This window comes from Canis lupus, chromosome 37 (assembly GCF_011100685.1).
Source record: "Canis lupus familiaris isolate Mischka breed German Shepherd chromosome 37, alternate assembly UU_Cfam_GSD_1.0, whole genome shotgun sequence".
Classification (NCBI taxonomy): Eukaryota; Metazoa; Chordata; class Mammalia; order Carnivora; family Canidae; genus Canis; species Canis lupus.
Genome location: NC_049258.1, coordinates 10,568,493 through 10,594,423, shown reverse-complemented (window position 1 = coordinate 10,594,423; position 25,931 = coordinate 10,568,493). Strand labels below are relative to the sequence as shown.

At 38.9% G+C, this 25,931-nt stretch overlaps 1 protein-coding gene across 1 annotated transcript in view; it reads left to right on the top strand.

Moving 5' to 3' along the window:
* MPP4 (membrane palmitoylated protein 4) overlaps positions 1-25,041 on the top strand; it is a 32,616-nt gene extending 7,575 nt beyond the window's left edge. Inside the window, exons 7-19 of the mRNA XM_038585900.1 lie at positions 432-628; positions 1,816-1,880; positions 4,356-4,373; positions 7,082-7,120; positions 9,120-9,140; positions 12,119-12,133; positions 13,832-13,873; positions 15,883-16,056; positions 17,424-17,504; positions 21,343-21,436; positions 21,826-21,934; positions 22,873-23,007; positions 24,213-25,041. Coding sequence (XP_038441828.1) covers positions 432-628; positions 1,816-1,880; positions 4,356-4,373; positions 7,082-7,120; positions 9,120-9,140; positions 12,119-12,133; positions 13,832-13,873; positions 15,883-16,056; positions 17,424-17,504; positions 21,343-21,436; positions 21,826-21,934; positions 22,873-23,007; positions 24,213-24,404 — 1,182 coding nt within the window. The 3' untranslated portion in view covers positions 24,405-25,041. The remainder of the gene's footprint in view (positions 1-431; positions 629-1,815; positions 1,881-4,355; positions 4,374-7,081; positions 7,121-9,119; positions 9,141-12,118; positions 12,134-13,831; positions 13,874-15,882; positions 16,057-17,423; positions 17,505-21,342; positions 21,437-21,825; positions 21,935-22,872; positions 23,008-24,212) is intronic.
* The last annotated feature ends 890 nt before the right edge of the window (positions 25,042-25,931 follow it).

Sequence of the window (25,931 nt, the reverse complement as noted above, 5' to 3'; positions counted from 1 at the left end):
GAATGCTGAGCCTTCATAATCACACATAGTAAATTCTCAAATAGCAATAATAGTGACTTAATATTTTGTGCCATTTCTCTATAATGTGTTGAACATTCTTTCAATACTGTGTTGCACATTTTTCAATACTGATGATGGGAGAGGCAAATGAGTAAATGAATACAGTAAAGGAGATGGGGTACAAGAAGTTAAAAAGTAACATCAAGAATGGGAAACGCTTGAGCAAAAACTTCTCAGCACTAAGAGCTTCTGTTGCCAAAGTCACCTTTTTCATGGACCTGAGGCTTAGTTAAAGAGGCAAGTTCTCCCTTTTGGAGAGTATGGGGAGAAAAGATAGCAACAATAGGTGGAGGAGTAGAGAAATGGTTTCAAGTCTTGACAACCCATGGACAAGGGTTCTTCTGATGGGGCCATTTTGCATCTACTGCCAGGTGTACGTTCGTGCCATGATTGAGTACTGGCCCCAAGAGGATCCCACCATCCCCTGCATGGATGCAGGGTTGCCTTTCCAGAAGGGCGACATCCTTCAGATTGTGGACCAGAACGATGCCCTCTGGTGGCAGGCCCGGAAAATTTCAGACCTTGGTACCTGTGCTGGCCTAATTCCTTCTAACCACCTTCTGAAGAGGTAAGAGGATTCAGGACTGAGCCATCAGGAAATAAAATGTTTTCTCGGTCTTCTGTTATTGCAGTTAGGATGAGGTAAAGGGAGACAAGCAGACGGACAAACACATATACTGGTCTATAAATCAAAGTCAACTTATCCATAAACCCTAAGCATCTTAAATACCAAGGGGATCAGAATAATAATATCAGCTAGAAAAAAGCAAAAAGCACTTGTGAAACTCAAACTTTAAAAGATAGTTCTAACTGCCTCTATTAATCATTTGAAGCCAAGTTGAAACCTCAGCTATTGAATCTGAACCCATGACCTTCACTTTTATGTTCTTGAGGTCCAAGGGAATGAGTAAAGATAGAAGATAAAAATAGGCCCAAGTCTCAGCCAATGTTAAGAAATCAAGAAGGAGAGGAACTAACAAAAAGAATTAAGAAGGAATAACCAATGAGGCAGGATGAAAATCAACCCTGTCAGCTGCTGTAGAGTGGACTGAAAAGTAACCATTGGATCTGCCAAAATGGCAGTCTTAGGTGATTTTGATAAAAAAAACAAAACAAAACAAACAAACAAACAAACAAAAAAAAAACAGTTGCTGTGGAGTAATGGGACCAAAATCCTAGTAGAATGAGATTTGAAGAAATTGATGGCATGAGACATTTTAGTACAAAACAGAGCAGAGCAATACAGAAATAGCTAGAAGGGAAAGTGGGGTGGTATGAGAGAACTTTTTGAGATAAGGCACATAATGCTGGTGAGAACAGTCCAGTGAGAGGGAACACTTTTATGATAGAGAAAAAAAGAGAAAAGAATTGCTATTGTCAATGTCCTCAAGCAGACAGAAGGAAGATGATCTAGTACAGTTGATTGTTGAACGACGCAGGGGTTAGAAGTGCTGAACTCCACGCGTTCAAAAATATGCATGTGACTTCTCAGCCCCCACTACTTAACTACTGATAGCCTACTGTTGGCCAATAACATAAATGGCAGATTCACACGTATTTTGTATGTTATATGTGCTATATACTGTATTCTTACAATGAAGTAAACTAGAGAAAAGGAAATATTAATAAGAAAAATCATAAGGAAGAGAAAATACATTTGCAGTACTGTACTATATTGAAAAAAAAAATCCACCGGGGTGAAACTGGGTTGTTGTTGTTTTTTTTTTTTCTCACGGTGTATTTCTTTGTGCATAGGAAGCAACGTGAGTTCTGGTGGTCTCAGCCATATCAGCCCCATGCCCACCTCAAACCCACCATATGTGAGTGTGCTAATATCTCAGCCCCAGTGTGTGCGTCGCAGGGAGGCCTGCTCCTTCTCTCCCAGGCCTGGCTCCCTGCCCAGGAGAGGATCTCTGAATGTCTCCCCCACCCCCTTGCCCAAATAACCTCCTGGCAGCCATCTGAGATCCTCCTCTGCGTGTTCATTCCTTTGGATGTAGAAGAGTTTTCAGTTTATGAAAATGCAAATGTTCCTGTGTTGGTGACACTTTTGGTGATGGCTCCCTAACTTGGGGTCCCCCAAGATCTCTACAGCTAGCATATAAGTTTTACATATGCTTGTGAACAAGGCTGCATGGCTGCACACAAACAGGGTCCTGGGATACAGCCCCACATCGTCAGGCTCTCTGCTCAGCAAGGAGTCTGCTTCTCCCTCTCCCTCTGCCTGCTGCTCCCCCAGCTTGTGTTTTCTCTCTGTCTTTCTCACTGTCTGTCAAATAAATAAATAAAATTTAAAAAGGAAGGAAGGAAGGAAGGAAGGAAGGAAGGAAGGAAGGAAGGAAGGAAGGAAGGAGAAAGAAAGAAAAAGAAAGAGAAGAAAGAAAGAAAGAAAGAAAGAGAAAGAGAGAGAGAAAGAGAGAAAGAAGAAAGAAAGAAAAAGAAATAAGAAAGACAGAAGAAGAAGAGCAGAACGCAAGAGAGAAAGAGCACAAGAGAACGAGAAAGAAAAAAGCACCACGACCCCCCCACCCTAAGCCAGAAAAACCGAAAGAAAGCCCCCCCCGCCCGCACGCAGAAAACCGAAAAAGAAAGAAAGAAAGAAAGAAAGAAAGAAAGAAAGAAAGAAAGAAAGAAAGAAAGAAGAAAGAAAAGAAAGACCCTCCTGCAGGCCCCTGGAAAGGAAGTAAGGAAGGAGACAGGGGACGAGGAGGTGGGAAAGGGACCTGAAGTCTACTGGACAACAGCGTCAGTGTCACAGATTAGTCTGTGACAAGTCCATCATCACTTTATTGCTAATTGTCTCAGCCCCCAAATTAGTTTTTCTTCTCTTTTTCTCTTGAAGACTTATGGTGACAACTATAGAGACAGTTTTGAAGGAAGAAAACTTTCTTAGGATCTCTTCACACTGGCCATGTTTTCATATCACCTTATGGATATGTATCTTTCAGTACTATGGTAGCAGCTGAAATGCCACTTTCTTTCTTTTTTTTTTTAATATTTTATTTATTTATTCATGAGAGACACAGAGAGAGAGGCAGAGACACAGGCAGAGGGAGAAGCAGGCTTCATGCAGGGAGCCCGACGCGGGACTCCATCCTGGGTCTCCACTTGATCCCGGGTCTCCAGGATCAGGCCCTGGGCTGAAGGCGGCGCTAAACTGCTGAGCCACCCGGGCTCCACTTTCTTTTTTAAATGTAACTTCTATGAGAATTTTCGTGATACGATCTTCATAGTGATCTTTTAGCTATTTCCCCTGTGTTTTGAAAAAGTTTTTTTTGTTGTTGTTGTTTTTTACCAAATCAGATGAAAGTTCTTCTCTAATCTGGTTTCCTATTTCTTTTCTCAAAGGCACATGGAAATGCTGATGAAGCTTTTAACCAGCATCTGATAACTAGTATCACCACGGGTTGATGCTTAATTTGCTTGTGTAGCCTGAGTGCGATTTACATTCGGCTTTTGGGAAAGTCCATCCCGATAAAGAATTGTCAGCCCCTATTACTGTACTCATACACCTCTAAGTCCAAGAACCTCGAGGATAGAGCCACCGACTTAAAGGGTCACCTCTCACAGGGTTGTTTCTGATGGAGCATGATCAGTTTCTAAACTATTAGATCATTTCTTTTTAACTGTTTTAGTTGGTGCTGCCATAAGTATTCTCTTGTATCTTTCTGCTTAATGTTACCCTAGCGAGAAATTAACCTCAGGAACAGGTTATTGAATCCAGAGGTATAAGCAATTTTATTTAACAAGACTTAATGAAAACTTTGCAGATAACTATTAAAAATATGTTTACTGAGGATGCATATACAGTTAAGTAGTCGCCTTTCTCTTTTCTTTCTTCCTTTTTCCCTCCTTTCTCTTTCTTTCTTCCTTCCTTTCTTCTCTTTCCTTCCCTCCTTCTTCCCTCCCTTCCTTTTATTCCAGTTAAAATTTGAGTTCCTAAAATATGCTGAACTAAGTGCATTAACTCAGAAATCAGTAGAATGCAACCCTTACAGAACTTTAGGGTGGGAAGAGAATAGATTTGCCAGAAGCAAGATCTCCATTTCCAACAAGATTCATAAATGTATTAGTTTCTCTAGGATATTCATTTTATCATTTTGTTACCAAAACTCTACCAAATTTCTATAGATTAACCCCAGAATATTAATTACTATAATTTTGGCACTTCACTTTTCTTACTAAAATTAATCTGAGAAACTATAGCATTAACCAATGTGTTCTCTCTTTCTCTCTCTCTCTCTCTCTTTTTTTTTTTTTTTTTTTTTTTGCTTCTATTATCTGTCTGTACCCAGCAATTTCTATGGAAGAAGGTAAGAAATCAGTATTTGAAAAAAAAAAATCATTTCCAAAGTCTTGTAGAAATTTTGTATATTTTTCTTAATTCACTTCAATCCAGTTCTGCTATTTATTAAGATCTTCCAAAAAAAAAAAAAGATCTTCCTAAATACCTGTAGTGTTCCAGTCACTAATATCTTAATTTGTAAAAAAAAAAAAAAAAAAAAAAAGATGTCCATCAAAAGAAAGCACACATAGTGTAATTGTCCTCACAGAGGAATAGGAGAAAAGAGGGATAACATTTATATGCAGCACGTGGTAAAAATTCAATAAAAGTTGTCAAACTGGTTTGCTGTTTTGTGTCAACTGTTTTACACACAGACTTAAAAATAACCCTGTAAGGAATTGTGATTGTTCCCATCTTATGGATGAAAATATTGAGGTCTGAAGAAGGTAAGAATATTGGGAGGTGTTGCAGGCAGTGTAGACTGGATTGAAACTTCTGTCTGAAGGGCCCTGCATCAAGGGCAAATGGAAGCTTCAGTTATTACTTATCTCCTTCTCCAAGCCCAGGCACCCAGGTGACTCGTTATGATGCCAAACACACACATTCCCAAAAGCAAGAAAGCAAGAGGCCATCTGCTTGTGGGGGCGGAGAGAAGTGAGAAGAGCAGTTCCCTAGCCATCCCCATATTTCAGTCCTGAAATTGGAAAGGGAACATGGGGAGGCCTTTGGAGAGCCTGGGTCTTTGTGGCCCTCTGGGTAACGAGCCACCATTTTAGTCTGCTCAGGCCGCCATCACTACCCAGACTGGGTGCCTTAAACAACAGTTACTTATTTTCTCACAGTTCTGACAGCCAGAAGTCCAAGATCAAGGTTCGGTGGGTCTGGTTCTTTCTGGCTTGCAGATGACTGTCTGTCCTTTTGGGTTAGGGCCCAAATCTTATGACCTCATTCAACCATAAAGGCACTGTCTCCAAATAAAACCATACTGGGGGTTAGAACTTCAACATATAAATTCAGGAGGAATACAAATCAATCCATGACACCTACCCTTGCCAATGATGTGGAATGTTGATTTTGAGACAGTAAAATCAGTGTCTGTCTTAGATCCCGGTGTTGCAAGTTAGAAGAATCAGGGCTACTTGTGTTGTTATTAGAAAATCACTCCTGTCCTCTGTAAATAGGAATAATAATTGTAGTTTTTCTTTGCTTAAAAAAAGCACATAAAACTTCTAGTTACATCTTAGGAACCAACAGACTCAATGATGTTATAAAATATTGACCTGAAAAATAATCTCTCATAATGGCAGCTATGTTACTTGTTTATCTGTCTCCTTATCTCTATAAAACAGTACTATTTTATAAAATTTTTCATATTGCATATGTTGCTTAAAAAACATTCGTTAAGGACATGGTCTGTAAGGAGGTGGTGATAAGTTTATTGTATGAATTGATAATGTAGCTTATTATACCAATAGTTATTTATACTTTTAGAATATGATAAGACTAATTTTTTAAACCACTATTTATTGTGGTGCCTGGGTGGTTCAATCAATTAAGCAACCAGTTCTTGATTTTGGCTCAGGTCATGATCTCATGATCCTGGGATTGAGCCCCATGTTGGGCTCTGTGCTCAGCTCGGAGTCTGCTTGAGATTCTCTCTCTACCTCCCCACTAAATAAATAAATAAATAAATAAATAAATAAATAAATAAATAAAATATTTTTTAAGACCCTTTAAACTACTGTTTGTTGATCACTTAGGAAGTGCTGGGCACTGTATTAGGGCACAAGATATACAGTGCTGAAAAAATTATTTCTTCAATACATAAATTCAAATCAACCATTGTGACTTTAAAAGGAAATTTCAGTTCTATTTAATAATTTATCAGGTAACTATTATGTGCAAGATACTGTACTAAGCTCTGTAAAGTAGAAATATTAACAAGTTCTGCTTTCAAGGAGCTATTGAGGAGGGCAAATAAGGCAATTACTCAAATGATTATATTACAAAGTAGAATAGATGTGCAGTAGTAGACAGTTCAAGGTAGTAGGAAGAAAATGCTATGCGGCTCATGGTAGAGATATTCATTTTAGTTAGTGTTTGAGATGGACCCTGAAGCATTACAGGCAAAGGGAATAGCATAAGCAAAGGTGCAGAGGAGGATTCATGGTGGATACTCTAGTGGGAGTATGAGATATGGGAAGGAAAGAAGTAGACAATAGCCTTCAAAGTTGGGTTTGGGTCATGTTGTAGAGGGTTTTGAATATTAGGATAGGTGGTTTTAACAATTACATTCTCTTATTCTCCTATGTAGACCCCAGCTAAAGGTAAAAATAGTTAACATTTATTGGGCACTTACCATCTGTCTAAGTTTTTCATACATTATCTCAATTTTCTCTTATATGGTGGATATTACTACCATCTCCATTTGTAGATAATCTTGAGATAAATTAATTGGCCCACCCAAAAAGCTGATGCTTTTAAAATTTTAACCATTTTATGTTATGTAGCCTTCTGTACCATAGATTTTCATTTAATACAGTGCAGTCCTAAAAAAAAAAATACAGTGCAGTCCTTTTTCTCTCTCCAAGTGAGCAAGCATGAGGAATAGTTGTAAGAGTAATGTTATTGTAAGATGGTTTGAGTTTTACTGACTTAAACTTATACATTGGGAATTTTGTTTGTGATACTAATACATTTTAAGTTCCATTTTCCCCTTTCTATCCTCTTTTATAGAAGATGACATGAAGATTGACGAGAAGTGTGTGGAAGCAGGTAACATTTCCTCTTGACAGATTTACCACCAGAAGGAATATGAATCACCTCAGCTATAGATTTTTTTAAAGTAGAGTTGACCAAACGGGGCCACAGTCCTTTCCTCTGGAAGAAATGTGTAAAATGAACCCTCTCACTGCATCCTTTTTCTGATTCTGGCACTTGGAAGGGAAGCCCAGTTGTGGGAATGCCTCCAGGCTCCAAACCAACCTTCTAGAAAGTGTTCTAGAAAGTAGTGTCTTGGAAGTGATCACAGGAACACTTAGTAACGCTCAGGTGTTAGGTTCAGTAACATTCAGATGGAGTGTCCGGAAGCCGCCATGCTCTTTGTGAAATACTATAAAATATTGAAATGCCAATTTTTAAAAAGCAGCAAATATTCTTTGTTATTGTGTGGTAACATCTTCTGATAGATTCTAGTGTAGGTAATTAGTAATGGGTTCCAAATTTTTGAGAAATATATGAAAACGTTTTACATTACTATACTTAATTTTTTTGGTAAATTGGGAAAAGATTTTCCAAATTTAGTGGCAGAACTAAGATTGGCTCAAGAATCACTAGGGTAATGTTGGGAGATTATTGGAAAGTCTTTAGTCAGATAGGTGAATTTATCTTGGCTTTCTGAGATAATCTGGTTTTTAGAAATTAAAGAACAATATAAACCTTTAAATAGTGGATATTTAAAAGATTCACATATACTTTCTAGAACAACTACAGAATAATGCTGACACAGTATTTATGTTATCAAGTACACATTCGGGTTTTTTTTGTTTGTTTTTTTTCTTTTTTTTTTTCACATTCTGTTTTTTTAAAACTCCCAGCAATACTCATTTCTTTCTATAATTTTTAATTTAAAAATTTTATTAGGTAATATGTTCACATACTTTGAAATTTAAAAACTGTAAAAGTATAGAGCTCCTTTCTTTCCCTACTCAGCTTTATTTCTTGAGGCAATAAATACTCTCACTTTCTTGCTGAACCTTCCAGACATACTCTGTTCATACAAAAGCAATGATGTGTATTTTTTTTCTCCCTTCCCCACCATCATGCTCACCATTTTTTAAAAAACACCCTTTAAAAAAAGGACTTTTTTGATGATATGCTATACACATTTTTCTGTTTTTGGCTTTTTTCCCTTAGCATTATATATGATTCCATCTTAGTACATAGAAAGCCTCTTCATTTGTTTTTAACAGCACGTTGGTTAAATAATTAATGTGCGTTTATACAATCACTTATTGGTAAACTTTCCAGCTACGCCCTATCTCTTCTATTACAAGCAGTGCCACAATGAATAGCTTTGTAAATACCTTATTTCATACATGGGTGAGTATACCCTAGAAGCAGTAAGGCCTGATCCAAGGATGCATGCATTGGTGATGTTGCTGTGTATTTTTAATTGCTCCCCACATACATTCTAGTTTCTTAATCTTTAATATCTCTTTAAAATGCTAATAACTGTTTTAACTGATGAGAAAGTTGGTTTATATGAAATCTTACATTGTCACCTAAAAAGCCTATCCAGTCACACCATTGATACCCGCATTCTCCTTGACATACCCCCACCCCTCAATGAGGCAGGGTACCTCCCTCCTCCATGTGCAAGCCTCTTCACAGCAAAGCTGTCCCCTGTCTGACATCCATTGGTGTTTCCTATGACCTTCTACCTTTCTCTTCCCTCTGAGCCTCTTTTAATTTTATTTATTCTCTTCTGTTTTATTTATTTTAAGCTCCCGCAGCACCCCTGCTTAATATCACAGCCCAACTCCCTGATGCCATATATCTCCTTTAGGGCTTTAGTGTGCCATAGAGACGCTAATGACTTGGCCTTGAGTCAGGAAAGAATTTTAGAAGTTGGTGTGTATGCAGAGGCACTGGGTCAGGGAATTAGACTGTTAAAATATAGACTCAGTACGGATAGTAATATAATGACACTTTTGAGTTTTTTTTGGGTTTTTTTTTGTTTTGTTTTGTTTTTTGTCTCCACGGGAAACCATAGATGAAGAAACATTTGAATCTGGTAAGTGAAAAATGAGTATTTGGTATTGATTTTTAAGGGTCTATTCCAAATTTTGGTATCGTTTAAACACACGTTTAGGGACCTTATACAATAATTGTTTATTAAATACTTCAACAGTATGGTTGTGAGATATTATTAGCTTCACCTTGACCAGTGTTCCTTATTAGACATTTTGGAGCTCTGTGGGAGCATGTTTTGGTTGTCACATTGATTTGGGGCACAACTGGCTTTTAACTGGTAGGAGTCAGGAATACTAGATGTCCTGGAGTGTGGAGACCATCCTGTGCAATATTTTCAATGTCCTGTCGGACAAAACACATTACAACTATAAATGAGTAGTTATTTAATACACAGTAGTGATGTACGTTTTCACAAGACATAACATGAAAAGCTCAGTTGTGTAGAAGAGAATCATTATGGAGAGAGACATTTGAATAGAATTAAAGACATTGCCTTGTAATTATTGAATCATTGATTCCACACCTTCTGTCTGCTTCAAACTGATAAGAAATAAACTGGAAAGTGAGGTATCTATACTGATTGATTTTTTAATTTTTCTTTAACATGTTATTTGTTACTATTGATGACATATGGTATCGTCAAGTGTGTGTCCCTCAGACTAAGGTTGACATCATGAGTAACAATATAGGTCTCAGGGTATTTTGCAACTTTTGGGGGCATGTTAACATTACTCCCCTGCTTCCAAAAATATATTTTCTCATTTTCTCCATTTTGTCAATCTGTAATTGCTTTGGTATATTATCCCTACTTCAAATAAGGCAATTTCCTCTTTCTTTTATATAGAAATAAACCTGGTCTGTTACAACTTATCAGAGCTCTTGTTATTCCCACATCTACTGTTTCTTTGCCCTCCTATTTTTCTATGCTTCACATAAGGGATATTTTCACTTCCTTTAATCCATGCTTCTTCAGTATAAGTAGCAACTTATAAGCATCTAACAGTTTCTTAGGTCTTCTAGAAAAGTCATGCCTGAGGATTTATATCTTGAAATATACATTTTTAAGATACAAATTAATTCCTTTTAGCTTTTTTCTTCATATTACAGTTAGAACATTGTACTGGGTTTAAAAATTAAGTGTGTAGTAGATTCTATCAATTTAATTTCATAAGAGTAGGGAGATTGCAATAAATATTGGTCATAAAAAAAGATGTCATTAAGACAGATGGAGTTGGGAACCATGCACTTAAATGACTTACCTACCATTTATGTTGTTTCTAAATTTCCTCTTTTCAGTTAGATAGTTGGTCTATTAGGGTACGTACACTTGGCTCTATGTTTGGGACTGGTTTAATTTTTAATTCCTCTGGATTATAGTTCTTCTTTAAAAAAAAAAAGATTTTATTTATTTGAGAGAGTAAGCACAAGCAGGGAGAGGGACAAGCAGACTCCATGCTGAGCACGGATCCTGACACGGGGTTTAATCTTAGGACCCTGAGATCATGACCTGAGCTGAAGGCAGATGCTTAACCGACGGAGCTACCTAGTCCTTTTTTGCTCTATGTTCAACTCCTAATTTTTCTGGAAGAGAGTCCATACACTAAAACTGTGGTTGAGGCTCAGAAGTATTTGGGGCATCTGTGAGGGGAGAGGCAGCATGGTGTAATGGTTAGAGCCAGGAACTGGAGCCAGAGTGTCCAAGTAGGAATCTTGCTCCATTACTCATTACCTGTGGCTTCTCCATCACTTCACCTCTCTGCCCTTCTCTTGCTCCATGTCTAAAGTGGGAAAAATAACTTCTATAAGTAAAGTGCTTAGAATATGTGACCCTGGGGTGCTCGCTAGCACTATTGTGAATCTTGCTCTGGACGAGCATGCAGCAGTTGTTTCTCTAATAACTACAGAGGAAAGTGTGCAGCTGCCTTAGTTACTGTGACCTGCCCCTTTTGGACTCCTCATAGTCAAAAGATTGAGTACTCTCAACTACATTTGAGCTCAGGTCACTTAGAAGGTCAATGAAGGAACAGTTAACACCCAGCTGGCAAGTTTTTTAAGTAAATAATTCTTGATATTTATTCATGATGCTTAATTCTTTTACTTAGAGCTCTTATTGGGTAGTTCAGTTTCTTCAGTTTTGGTCTCAACTCTTTCTCCAAATGCAGTATCATGTGACCTCCTTGAATTTCTCCAGGAGGTGATGATACAGTGTAATTAGGAATGTCATAAAAAGAATAGCAACAGAGAAGATGGATGTTTTAAGATATCTAGATAACAGGGGCGCCTGGGTGCTTAGTCGGTTAAGAATCTGTGTTTGGTTCAGGTCATGATCCTGGGGTCCTGGGATCCAGCCCCACATGGAGCCCTGCATGGGGCTCCCAGCTCAGTGGAGAGCCTGCCTCTCCCTCTCCCTCTGCCCTTCTTCCCCTTCATGCATGTTTCTCTCTCTCTCTCAGTTGCTTGCTCTCTCACTATCAAATAAATAAAATCTTAAAGAAAAGATAAATTCTTCTAAAAAATCTAGAAAAAAGTATGCTGTGTGTTCAGTTCCCCCTGTCTCCAGTGGGCCAGCTGGAGATGGACGTGTGTCACTGGACCCATGAGGGGTAAGGAATGAGGATATTGAGGCAGAATGCTGCTGAAGTGCCCGCTGGGCAGGACTGTGTATACAGCCTCTGTGAGAGGAGAATGGAGGCTCGCAGCACTTGCCTTCCTATGATTTCTGTCTCTCAAGCCTTATTTTGTAAGTCTTCCTAGATAAAAAGCCCTTGGGGAGAATATAGATAAGTAACTTGCAGAAAGTTATTTATTGTTCTCTGAGCAGCACAGTCTGGTTCTGTGAGTTCCTGGTCCCCTGTAGTATGTCATGCGTTTGTCTTGCCAGGCCTACCTGTGTTACAGCGTTCCCTAGGGTGACCTGAATGCCTCACCTTTGTCATTTGTCTTTGTTGGATGACCGACTTGATCTTCTCAAAGACTTAATGTTTTCATGTCTTTTTCTTCACTGACCCAAATCTCCAGAGGAACTTTCAGAAGGTAATTGTTTTCATTTCCTGGATAAGCCACATAGAGCTCTATTTAAGACGTTTCAGTACCTCATGCTTGACAGGATACCTTTTAAGATAAGACATATTTTAAGGGTGAAATCAGTGATAAGATATTCAATTTCATAGAAAAATATTTAAAAATGAACAATGAGGGGGGCAGCCCAGGTGGCTCAGCGGTTTAGCGCTGCCTTCAGCCCAGGGCGTGATCCTGGAGACCCAGGATCGAGTCCCACGTCAGGCTCCCTGCATGGAGCCTGTTTCTCCCTCTGCCTGTGTCTCTGCCTCTCTCTGTCTCTGTCTCTCTGTGTGTGTGTGTCTCTCATGAATAAATAAATAAAATCTTTAAAAAAAAAAAAAATGAACAATGAGGGGCAGCCCAGGTGGCGCAGCAGTTTAGCGCCGCCTTCAGCCTGGGGCGTGATCCTGGAGCCCCGGGATCGAGTCCCACGTCGGGCTCCCTGAATGGAGCCTACTTCTCCCTCTGCCTGTGTCTGCTTCTCTCTCTCTCTGTCTCTCGTGAATAAATAAATAAAATCTTTAAAAAAAATAAAATAAAATAAAAATGAACGATGAAAGTAGTTAAGAATTATGAATATATTCCTAAGTAAATGTTTCCATGAGAGACTCTTAATGATAGAGAACAACTGAAGATTACTGGAGGGGATGGACTAAATGGGTGATGGGTATTGAGGAGGACACTAGTAGTGATGAATCACAAAATTCTGCTCATGAAACCAATATTACACTGGATGTTAACTAACTAGAATTTAAATAAAAAATTGAAAAAGAAAAAAAACTGCTGACATTTCATTTAGAAAAATATACTTCACAGAAGATGGAATCAATATTGGTGTGTTTTCTTTAAAATCTATGTTTAAAAAAGGTTAAGAGGAAAAGATTGTATATGTTCATTTTATGAACAGTGGCTCTTCATACATTTCAATGATCAGAACAGAATTGCTAAGTGAAAGGAATATCTATTAGTAAAAAGTAATTTGAAAATGACATTTTTATAACTTTTTTTCCCTGGAGTTTGTAAGAATTTTTCTGAGACCCCAGGGGAAGCAGAGGAGGAATTTAAATAAGTTCTAGGTGCTTCAGAGCCACTGGGATCAGTATTCCTCACCCTTGTCTCTCAGATTCCTGGATAGTCAGTTACAATTAGCAGCAACAGAGCAAATACTAATTTTATACAGAATAAACCATTTTATCAGGGAGAAAATAAAAACTCACTTCTAACAAAGGAATTAATTGTAGGTCCTGCAGAATACCATTTCTACAAGTTTAAGCCAAAGCCAGTTCATCTGTTTCCTTTTAGAAGTCAGTTTTCTTTGGGTACTTTAAAAAATGTATACCTAATTTTTATTTATTTTTTTACTGTGACTCAATATCTTTCTTATAACTTTAAACAAGCCTAAAATAGCTTTTTGTTTCAATTATACTTGACAGAGTATAGTCAGTGTATTGATAAAATTCTGAAGTGCGTTTCCACATGGTTTGGTGCATGTGATAGACTGGAAAGTGCTTAGGACAGTCTTCAAATAAGCCATTCAAGATGAATTCAGCTGTGCTGACATCTGAAATGGTGTCACTTGCAGATTTGAAGATAATTTCATGCATCTGTTCTAAGTAAACTTCTCCTTCTCCTCCTTCGCTTATTCTGTTCCTGCCATTCTCTGTGTTCCAGACAAGGGGGAATTTGTTGGCTCTGGTCAGAAGTTCTTTATCGGTAGGTAATGATTAATAAGAGGTGGGTCTTTGTCACTTGTCAAGTTTTGTTCCTACCATCCTGACTCTTCTGAAAGTTTCCCTTGCTGATGCACATTTCCAAACTTATTCCTTATTTTGGTTTCCCTCTATCAGCCAATTCCTTTTTTGGGGTCAGTATTTTTCTATGTTGATGATTCATTATAATTCATCTGGTTTCCACTGGATATCTCTTAATTATCCATCAAAAACAAACCTTTTGTTTTCTTCCAAAATGTTGTATGACATATTTATCTTACTCTAAAGAGGCCAGTTCTCTGACTACTAAACTTAGTTTTGATGCCCACATTACTATAATCTGTCAACTTGGCAGAGTTTTCTGAAGAACCCACTTCAGGGCTCATGTAAACCCATGCCGGGATCCTCCAAGAGACAGTAGGGGAACAGCAGGGTCTATAAAGTGAAATATTGGCTCTTTGGGCCTGAATGAACATTGGAATCATTGAGAGAACTTTAAAAAAAAGCTGAGGCCACTTTTCTGTATCCCCTTGAGAATAACTCAACCCCAATGCCATTAAGGCTAAAAGAGTAGGCGTTTGCAAAAAGGTCGGGAAGAAGCAGCCTGGGGTGGGGCATCCCTGAGCAGTGTGAGGAGAACATTTGTGCAGGGGATGATGGTGGCCTGGAACATGTTGTCAGAGCCAGAGCAAAGTGAGGAGGACAGCTGCCATCACCTGGCCTCTGATACCTCACAGCCTCTACAAAACAGCCTTTTCACCTAGCTTGGGCTCTGACACTTTCTGCCAGGTTGCTGATACCATCCATACCTTGTCCTGCACAGGTGCTTTTGACAAATACAATAAGTAAGTGTATTGAGGACAATCAGTCACTGTTAGAGAAAGGAGTTACACATTGGAAAGGCTGGGGGTGGGTGGCTGGAATGAATCCTGTAGTGTTGAGCTGGCATTGTAGGTATTGGTATGAATACATGGTGTTCTAGTTCTATCTACAGGAAGGACATGGGAACAGCTCTTTTTTGAAAATGCCAGAAAGCCCTGTGATTTGGTGGGCAGATTAGGCAGGATTCTAGGAGTTCAGAAATCATGGTTAGTATCCAACTCTGCCACTGGATGACACAGTTGTGACCAGCCAGCTAACCTGTCTATGTCTTAGTGTATCCATCTGAAAAATGTGAGTAATCAGCCAACTCCACTGTTTCCATTCTGATCCTCCCTCACTTGGGGCACTGCAAGGGACTCCTAACTACTCTCCTGTGAGCCCATACTTTACATCCTCCCCACAGCAATGGAGGACTTCTTCAGAAACATAAACCACATCACACCCATTTCTCTACCACCCAGTGACTTCTCATCCCACTTGGACCACAATATAACACTCTGCTGGAGCTCCCTGCCACCTTCCCTGCCTCCTCTCCAACCCCATTTCCTACCATTCTCCCTACTGCTCACCACTCTGCTTCACTAGGGTCTCCTCAACAGTGTGCTTCCCCAACACTCCCAAAACACTCCTCTCTCTGCACCTTAGCAGTTGCTGTTCCCTTAGCCTGGGTTGCATTTCCCCCAGAAGCCTCCTCACTTAGCTCCATTACTTCATTTCCACCTCTGCTCAATGTCACTTTTCCCCACACACTGTAATTGAACTGCCTGCAACAAGAAGCACCCCCATCACTCTTTATCCAGCGACCCTTCCTCTAAGCACTTATTTTTGTAGATGTGTTTACTTCTGTCTCTCCTCCATGGAATGCAAATGTCAGGAGGAAGTAGGTTTGATGTAGTTGACCACTAGAACCCCAGCACCTGGCACATGATGGGCACTGGGTGCACCTTAGCAACCTGTGGGGCACTTTGCTACCTTTCCTTTGTGTTGCTTCCTATTCTCTGCCTTCAGACAGGCATGAGTATGTTAATTAACACTTGCTGATCACAGTCACCGCAGGCTCCATCAGGTATGGAAGGAAAAGTGCTCTCTCCTGCCTGGATGTGACGTCGTGTGCCTTCCTGCCCCTCCCAGCTGGCTTCCGCCGCAGCATGCGCCTTTGTCGCCGCAAGTCTCACCTGGGCCAACTGCGAGCTGCAGAGGTGTGCAAGGCTGGTGGCTGCCTCAGTGCACTGGCCGCCCCGTACGAGGAGGTGGTCAGGTACCAGCGATGCCCTTCAGACAAGCACCGTCTCATTGTGCTCGTGGGTACGTCCCTGTGTCTCTCTTCCATAGTGAAGTTCTTCCTCTAGATTCAGTTGTTTTGTGTTGGGAGTAGTGGCAAAAGTAGAATTCTTTAGGGACTCCCATATGAACATCTTTTTTAAAAATCCTGTTTTATTTGTATGTGTTTATAAATAAAACTTTGTTGTCTCTTGCTTTTATTGTCTATGGTTGAATGTGGTATGCCCTGGTATATCCGTACTGGGGTAATAACAGGTTGTATTATGATGAAGCTTTTTTTTTTTTTAAACCTGTTTAGAGTTTGTTCTATAAGCATAGATGAGTATGCCCCCAGATGCATTATCAATCAGTATCAGACATAAAAATCCTTAAAATCTCTTTCCCTAAGAAATTTGTAATCACCTTCTTTCGAAAAGTGTTCAACACCTTTTGGACTGTAGCTATGGTGCTAAAGAATGGCAAATATAGTACTGGGGTGCCCTGCTTTTGTGACCAAGAGCTCTGCCAAGCTGGGTCCCTGCAGCAGTAATAACTTCGATCTTGCTGCCATCTCTGTGTATTCCAATTGTGATCAAGGGAGAGGGGAGATGGGCCCTGTAGAGCAGAACAACATTCCTTACAGCCAGGACCAGCTTTGCAAGGCTTGGGGCAAAATCAAAATACAAGAGCTTCTTAAAAAATGATTGACATTTCACGGAGCCTGGGTGATACAGTTGGTTAAGCCTCTGACTCTTGGTTTCAGCTCAGGTCCTGATCTCAGGGTTGTGAGATCGAGGACCTGTGAGCCCCTGCCTTGGGCTCTGCACTGGGCATGGAGCCTGCTTAAGATTCTCTCTCCCTCTTCCTCTGTCCCTCCCAATCATGTGTTCTCTCACTCTCAAATAAATAAATAAATCTTTAAAAATTAACATTTCAAGATGGCAAAAAAAGAGCATGAAACCAAGTGTAGATCCTAAGCATGGGACGTATATAACTGCATGGAGTCAGCCCTGACTTCAGTTGCCCATGAGGCATTGACTCACTACCTATTAGGATATGTGCTCAAATTCTGTAAGACACAGAACCCGTAATTCTAGGGGCTGATTTCTGGGTTGTGATGTGATAGATACTTCATCTGACAGGAAAAGTAGGTTGTGTCAGGTTATCTGAAATGAGGCCAGCGAATTCTCATAGTACCCAACATGAGACTTGGTGTTTCTGGGATGTTGAAGAAGTGTGGGCCACTCTGTGGGTCACCAGAAAAATTCCTAAGAGCTTTCTGGAATTGTTTCAGTTTGTGAGAAGAGAAGATATGTAATTTCCCTAATTTCTCTCAAATTTCTTCAACAGAAGAACTGAAATGATTACATCACCACATCTAATGATTTCTGTATGTGGCTTTTTGTGTTTAGGACCTTCTGGCGTTGGAGTCAATGAACTGAGAAGACAACTTATTGAACTTAATCCTAACCATTTCCAAAGTGCTGTGCCACGTACGTGTAGTTGCTCTTTCCTAGCAGTTGATGTTTTGGTCAAACTGTCTTTGCGTCCACAGGTGCACTGATCTCACTTAACTATGCCATACCATATTTGCTGTAAAAAGATGAAACACAAGGGATAGTCCTTATATAATATTTATAAATTGATTCATTGGCATGTGGCTGGCTAGGCTTTTAAAAAGTTACTGTTTCTTTTCCATTTCTTAGCAGTCATATAGATGATCCTTCAGGAAAACTAATATTTAGTAATAATAGCTAAGTAATAATAATACTATCTTCCTGGCACTGTGCTTGGCTCTTTAAATACCTTATCTTATTTTTAAAATTTTAATATATGCAGATATAATTTTATATAAATCTGTAAGTATGATTATACCATCCATGGCAGGAAAGAGCATTTGCATGTGGGTGCTTCCCCTTCACTTCAATGCAAGACAGGAACTTAGAGAGACCACTTAAGAACTTAGTATGTGTTCTGTGCAGTTTGGGGGACAGAATTATACTTGAAAAATCTAAAAATTTAGAGGAGTGGCCAAGGGCTGCAGTTTGGGAAGCAGCTGCTCTTTTAGAAATCACAGATGACTAACTGGGATAGAGATGAATTTGAGATACCCAGTGGTAGTGGTGGTGGTGGTAGGGTTTGCAGAATAACCCATGCATCCTCTAGGGGAACAGAGACAAATTTAAATATCTGCCAAGTCGAAAAGAAACCTGTAGTATCCAGCATCACCATCAACATCAGTAAGTAAGAATTTTCCTGCTCTTTCTTCTCCTTTCTGCATTCTAGCCTTGGGCAGTTGTAAAACTGGGAGGGAACTACTACTCTTCAATGAAAGAGAAGAGAAGTGAATCCTACTCCCTTTCCTGACTTGTGGCTTCTCTAACTGCAGCTTCCATGGCTATAGCAAGTCTGAGCCAAGAGAAGCCTAAAATGGAAATGAAATTCATAATTTTGATTATTACATAGGAATGGAATTTTAGTTATTAGATTGAGACTGTGTTTTGTGGCACGAATGATGGTGCGTTATTTATTTTAAACTAAGCATAATCGGATGAGTTGTGGTAACTGCTATATTTTCATCCAGGACCAGGGGAAGGTCTTGTCCCACAGAAGGCAGTAGATGACAGGAAAATGTTGCTTTATGATTACATACCATAAGTCATGCTTTCCAAACACTATTTACATATGTAAGAATGGACATTGATCTCCAACACAAAAACTACAAAAGAAATCACCATTTTTCAATAATCTGGATAAAAATCAAATTCCCACAGAACATAGAAGAACTGTAAGAAGTATGGCTAGCAATCATTCAAAGTGAGAAAATGTTGCCCATATTTTGCTTTTTAAATTGAGTGAATAGTTTTAAGACGAATACCTCTAGTTATTAACCAGTTCACAGATTTTTAGCCTACCATATAAAATAAAGTCCAACAGAAGCCACAGAGAAGGAGTCATCTTAGGTTTATATTTACATAATTTATTTATATATTTTTAAAGATTTAATTTATTTATTTGAGATAGCAGGAGAAAGCACAAGCAGGAGGAGGGGCAAAGAGGGAAGCAGGCTCCCCGCTGAGCAGGATGCCCAATGGTGGGGCTCCATCCTAGGATCCTGGGATCATAACCTGAGCTGAAGGCAGACACTTAACTGACTGAGCCACCCAGGTGACCCTTTATATAATTTATTATAATGTGACAACTATAGTATTTTACTGGAATTTTTTTTCAATGCAAAGCTGTAGGAGAAGTGGCATAAGTGTAGGAACTCTAAGGATCTGTGGAGAGGCTTGAATAAAGAAAAAACAGGAGCGTCTGGGTGGCTCAGTTGGTTGAGCGTCTGACTCCTGGTTTTGGCTCAGGTTGTGGTCTTGGGGTCATAAGATCAAACCCTGCATGGGCTCTGCACTCAGTATGGAGTCTGCTTGAGATTCTTTCCCTCACCTTTTCCCTCTGCCTCTCTTTCCCACTTGTACATGCACGCATGAATGTGTGTGTGCCCTCTCTCTAAAATGAATAAATAAAAAATATTAAAAAATAAAATAAAATAAAATAAAATGAATATAAATAAAATCCTTTAAAGAAGAGAGAGAAAACAAAAATAACCCTCAGATGACATTTGCTTTTTGGGTGTCTTAAATGTTCATTACTCCTTTTATCATTTAGGGCTTATTTCAAACTCCTACTTGGTCATTTCCATGCATCGATATTATCAAGAATTCATCTATTTCATTCTTAAACTTTGGCAAATGCAAATATACCATTTTTTAAATGAACACAGAGGATTTGTGGTAATGCAGATTAAGGAGCTTGCAGCTTTGCAATATATACATAGGACACGGGGTTGGAACTGTGTTTTATTTATCGTTGTGTTCTAAGAACCTAACATATCTGGAGCAGAAGCGCTTGGTACATGTTAGTTGAATAAATGGATGAGCAGGTAATGAATCACTTTTAGTTACTCAGTGAGCCCCTGTGTTCTTTACCAAGTACTATTTAAGTAGGAGAACCTATAAGCAAAGAATAGCACTGAATCCAGACTCCACCAATCTTTCCCTTCTGGAGATCCCCCAAATTAATCACCATCTCACTTGGCTATCAATACATTTGGACAAGACTGTAGACTGTCATGGGATTTCTCCATTTCAAATCAGAGACAACCGGGTGCGGCAGAAAATATTAGTCTAGGAGGAGTCAGAACAGCTAGGTTCTTGTTTTCAACTTTGCTTTCCATTAGTCTGTGTACAAGAGCAAGTCAGTTACTCTTCAAAATCTTCAGTTACTGGGGTGCATGGGTGGCTCCATCGGTTTTCTGCCTTCGGCTCAGGTCATGATCTCAGGGTCCTGGGATCAAGCCCCATGCCAGGCTCTCTGCTCAGTGAGGAGTCTGCTTCTATACCTCCCCTCACCTCCGACCCCCACCCCCGGTGCTCTCCTTCCCTCTTTCAAACAAATAAATAAAATCTTGGGCAGCCCGGGTGGCTCAGCAGTTTAGCGCCAGCTTCAGCCCAGGGCCTGATCCTGGAGACCTAGGATCGAGTCCCATGTCAGGCTCTCTGCCTCTCTCTCTCTCTTTGTGTGTGTGTCTCATGAATGAATACATGAATGAATGAATAAATAAATAAATAAAATTTAAATAAATAAGTAAATACAATCTCTAAAAAAATCTTTAGTTACTGATCAGTAAACTATGGATAATATCATTTCATCTGGCTAGGCTGTGAGGAATGAAATGGGATCTTGGAAAATGCATTATCTAAATATAAGATCTGCTACCTGGGGGCTTCAGGCATCTTGGGGCTCACACATAATCCACTCATGCTTGTTTTGAAGTAAGAGCTGGTACATGCTTAGGGCCTCCCCACCCTGGCTTAACACCTTATACATTCAGGTTCATACTATGAGCACTTGAAAAGGGTTTATAGTTGAACTGATTTTGAGATGAGAACTTCTTTCTTTTTTTAAAGATTTTATTTATTTGAGAGAGAGAGAGAGCAGAACACAAGCTGGGGGAGGGGCAAAGGGAGAGGGAGAGGGAGGAGCAGACACCATGCTGAGCAGGGAGCTTGAAGTGGGACTTGATTCCAGGACCCTGGGATCATGACCTGAGCCAAAGGCAGACACTTAACCGACGGAGCCACCCATGTACCCTGAGAACTTCTTTCTTATCATCAATTCAGGATCCCTCTTTTTGGTTCTATCATTTTATTTATCTGTTTCTGTATTCATTTATTTGTATTGATGGGACATCTTTATCCAAATGCATATTGGTACCAAATCAAAACATTTTGTAGATTCTAAAACCTTCTTTAAAATTCCATTTTTTGATAGATACTACTCGTTCCAAAAAGAGTTATGAAATGGATGGACGTGAGTATCACTATGTGTCAAAGGAAACATTTGAAAGCCTTGTGTATAGTCACAGGTAAGCTAGACATTCAGAATCTGATTCTGACGTTTGGTTATTTTACCTTCAAAATAGATACACGATTTTTATGCATTATCAAAAGCTCCTAGGGTAATTCCTTTTGTTTTTGAAGAGTTAAGCAAGGAAATGTAAATTGATATACTAGCACACTAACTCATTGGGTTTGGAGAGGGAGCAGAATTGAATTGCAAATTTTAGAGACTTTGGAGAAATAGTTAAGTTCTAGATTCCCCTAATACTTTTTTCTCCTATCTTCCACTAATTCTTCTTGTGCTAGCACAGTCCACATATTTACCTTCTATCTTGTTGGAATTTATCTTCATATAATTACTACTAATATTTTACTTGTAGAAAGAGTTCTTGTTTTCCTTGTGGCACCCTTGCAGGATGCTCGAGTATGGTGAGTACAAAGGCCACCTGTATGGCACCAGTGTGGATGCTGTTCAAACAGTCCTTGATGAAGGAAAGATCTGTGTCATGGACTTAGAGCCCCAGGTAAGTCTGTGGTGGAACATTTCCCATCTCCCCAAAGTAATGAGTGACTGTCATGCATTTTGTGCACATGCTGTAGGTCGTATTTGAGAGATTTTATTCTGTTAGCATTTTTAGGGATAAGACCATTTACCATATCTAATGGCCAGGATCTTATGTAAAGGAACAATTGCCAATATCTTGTCTTTAGTTAGGAGTCTTGCTTCTCAGATACAAAAAGTGAAATGAGCTGGTGGCTATAAAGAAAACTTAGCAAGAATCCTGCTTTGACCTTGATCACAAGGCATCAAGGAAATTTGTGGAGGGAATAAGATGTTGCTTTACACAAGGAGATGAGGTTCCTATATTCTCGTATCTATAGCTACCTCTATGAGACCATATGTGGAATGAGGCAGGGGTGAGCAAGTTAAGATAAGGAACACATGATGTATAGGCTCCATTTTTTGATCCTCGTATTTTGTTTTTTTTTTTGGTAGTCATTTTAAAATATACCACGTGTGCTAAAGAGAATCAAGGGATAAGACAATTGTTCTTACTTGAGTCAAGGCTGGTGATCAGTGTGAAGATGTCAGTAGTATCCAGTATAAGATAATAATAAGAGGAAAGGGAAGTGAGGATGAGGAAACTGATCCACTTTTAGGATTTGTCCCACGAGATGATGTATAAAATCCTATTCTCAGATTTCAGAAGGGTGTTATGACTAATAAGAGGAAGAGCCACAGTTTAAACTTAATTTTGGTTCTAGAACCCCATCTCTTAATTATTAAAATGTTTCATTTTTAGAGTTGAGGACTGGGGGGGGGGGCAAAGGAGAATAAATAAAAATAAATTATCTAAAAATAATTGGTGATTTCTGATCTTAGAAATGTTGAGAACATTCACATTGACTCTAGGAAATTAAGACTTCTGTTTTTAAATATGCACCTAATTTTTCTGTGTAGGGTATTCAAGTAGCTCGAACCCAGGAACTGAAGCCCTATGTCATATTTATAAAGCCATCTAATATGAGTTGTATGAAGCAATCTCGGAAAAATGCCAAGATGATTACAGACTACTTCGTGGACATGAAGTTCAAGGTAAGATACAGAGGAAATAGACGAATTTATTTTTTTCCTAGTAAAAAATCAGTGTTGTTTCCACAACATCCCTATGTTAAGGAATGGGATTTTTGTTAAATAATGCCCTTATGATTTATCCTTTTTACTGGACATGATTTATAGATATTAAAATAAAGTTTAATAAATGCTATAATGCTGTTCTTATTTTTTTCTTTTTTCTAATCTAGCTTAAAAGAAAAAAAGAACTCAAGCCAAGTTTGCAAAGCCACACAAAAAAATTGGTTGTGCCTAAAACTGACATTTACATTTTATTATTTATCATATGAAAAAGTTTGAGGGCAGCCTTGGTGGCTCAGTGGTTTAGCGCCGCCTTCAGCCCAGGGCCTGATCCTGGAGACCCGGGATCGAGTCCCACATCGAGCTCCCTGCATGGAGCCTACTTCTCCCTCTGCCTGTGTCTCTGCCTCTCTCTCTCTCTGTGTGTCTGTCATGAATAAACAAATAAAATCTTTAAAAAAAAAGAAAAGAAAAAGGAAAAGTTTTAGAATTTACTTTTAAAATGTGGTGAATATATCTTATCTGTAATATGAATTTTCTATAAAAATATATCTCTAAATGCAAACATTATATATTAATGATGATGGAAATTATAGAGGGGCTGAGACAGGTGGAATTAATTCGTGAACTTTTCCTAGAGTACGCATTATTTTTTTCCAGTTTTAAAAATTAAATCCACCTTAGCTAGGTCATACCATCCTCATGTTAGAAGTGGCAAAATAATGTCATTCTTATCAGTATTTAATTTCAAGAACAGTGTTTTATCTTATAAAATTTCATTTGAAATTTTCATATGTTTTATTTATATTTAACTGTAAATTTTGTTTTCTTTCTTTTTTCTTTCTCTTTCTTTTTTGTTTTGTTTGGTTATACACAGTTGAAGGCTTCAAGTGCTTAGATTTTAGAGTAAGATAATTTAAGGCCATATGGGAAGTTGAGGGGATTGTTTTGGCTACCATTATTTAGTTCTGCAAAACCTTGACCAGGGAAACATTAAGATTAAAGATAAAAACATACATTGTGTGGTTTAGAATAGAATAGAATTTATCTGACATGAGCGTTTTTATATAAAATTTATAATGTATGTAACAGCAAAACAAACTGCATATGATTTCTGTTTATCTCATTAAGTCTGTGCTATCCATATTTTTCTATTTCTCATAAAGGATGAAGATCTACAAGAAATGGAGGATTTAGCTCAAAAAATGGAGACACAGTTTGGCCAGTTTTTTGATCATGTGATTGTGAATGACAACTTGCAAGATGCATGTGCCCAGTTGCTGTCTGCAGTTCAGAAGGCTCAGGAGGAGCCTCAATGGGTACCAGCAACATGGGTTTCCTCTGATACTGAGTCTTAAGGAGGCCACCAGCTTAATGCTGGAGCTTTAAGAATATTCAACTATTACAGAGCTCTGGAATAACAGCTGCAATAAAAAACAGCAGTATTTGCCCCATTTTAATGTATGCAACTTTAAATGTGGTACAGTTTATTAATTAATCTAATTTGAAAAAAAATTGCATCATATGTATGTAGAGTTACCTCCTTAGCTTTGAAGAAAAAAAATGTTTTGTTTTTAATGTTTTCCTTTATGTCATATAAGAATACAAACAATGTCAAGCCACTGAGTAGGAGAACCTTTCTGAGATTTCTTATGGTCTTTGTACAGTTCAGATAAAAGAGCTTCCCTAAATAAAATAAGTAGTATTTCATTTCAGAAACTGTATTTAACCTCAAGAAACTTCTGTTTTATGAAACCAGCTTTTACAAAAAGTGAAAAAGTCAGTACTTTTTCACTGACTCAGCAAGAAAAAAGGGTTAATGTACATGTTTCACATTTAACATGAAAGTTTACAGAAATGGTCCTGCCCTCATCATTTATACATCAGTCTACAAGGAAAAAAAATATTCTTCAGATCAGAGCTGTAACAATTAATTTGCCTAAAAGCCAATATCTACATCATGTCTAAATTCGGAAAGGGCAATTGACTTTAGTCCTAGAGACCCATAGATGAGAAAACCGTAAGATGAGGATGCTATTCCAAGAAGTCTTATTTTTCTTTCTTCCCTAAGTCTTAAGACTTCCAGTCAGCCGTGCTGCCCCTGTATGTCTATCTTCTACATTATTCTCTAATGTTCCCCATCCCCACACCATCCGTCTACTCCCCCAATCTCTTTCTTAAATATAAAACCAAGTATGTACATCAAAGTATTTGTAGCTCTTTTTAACTTAGTGATTATCTTCAAAACAAAAAAACAAAAAAACAAAAAAGAAAAAAATTAAACCCAACCTCCCTCCCCCCCCCCCAAAAAATCCCACCAAAGAAAATTAAGTCATTTTTAATGGTACATGAACTTGGATTTGATCTTATGTTGTGTTTTTTCTTTTTGAGAAAAAAAATTCCCCAAACTTGCTGTACAGAGATGGAGGATAAGCAAGTGGCAAACATTTTGAGAACTGCCTGTATCACTACACAGACAGACAGACACACACACACAACTAGAAGAAATCTGATATTTGTCTGGGCCCGGAGGTGGGGGTGGGGGTGGGGGTGGGGGCGGGGCATCTCTGCGCCCTACAAGGGCGGTGCACGGGATGCGCCTCTGCACCCCGTCCCCTCTATTCATGCCCAAAGCGGGGTTTACACAATTTTAACGGGTGTAGGATTCCAAACTGAATGACAGTTAACTTGGCTTCCCATACGCCACACAAGAAACCAAAGTCACGCAATAAACAAGATACAAGAGTAAGAAGTTAAAGAACCAAATACCCAGTCGGTAAGTGCCTGGTAGGGGTCCGCTCTGGGTGCCTACTACGTCCCTGCAGTACAGGGGTCTCTAGTTTGTTCAGAGATCCGTCGGAAGAAGCCGTGTCTGGAGAATCTGA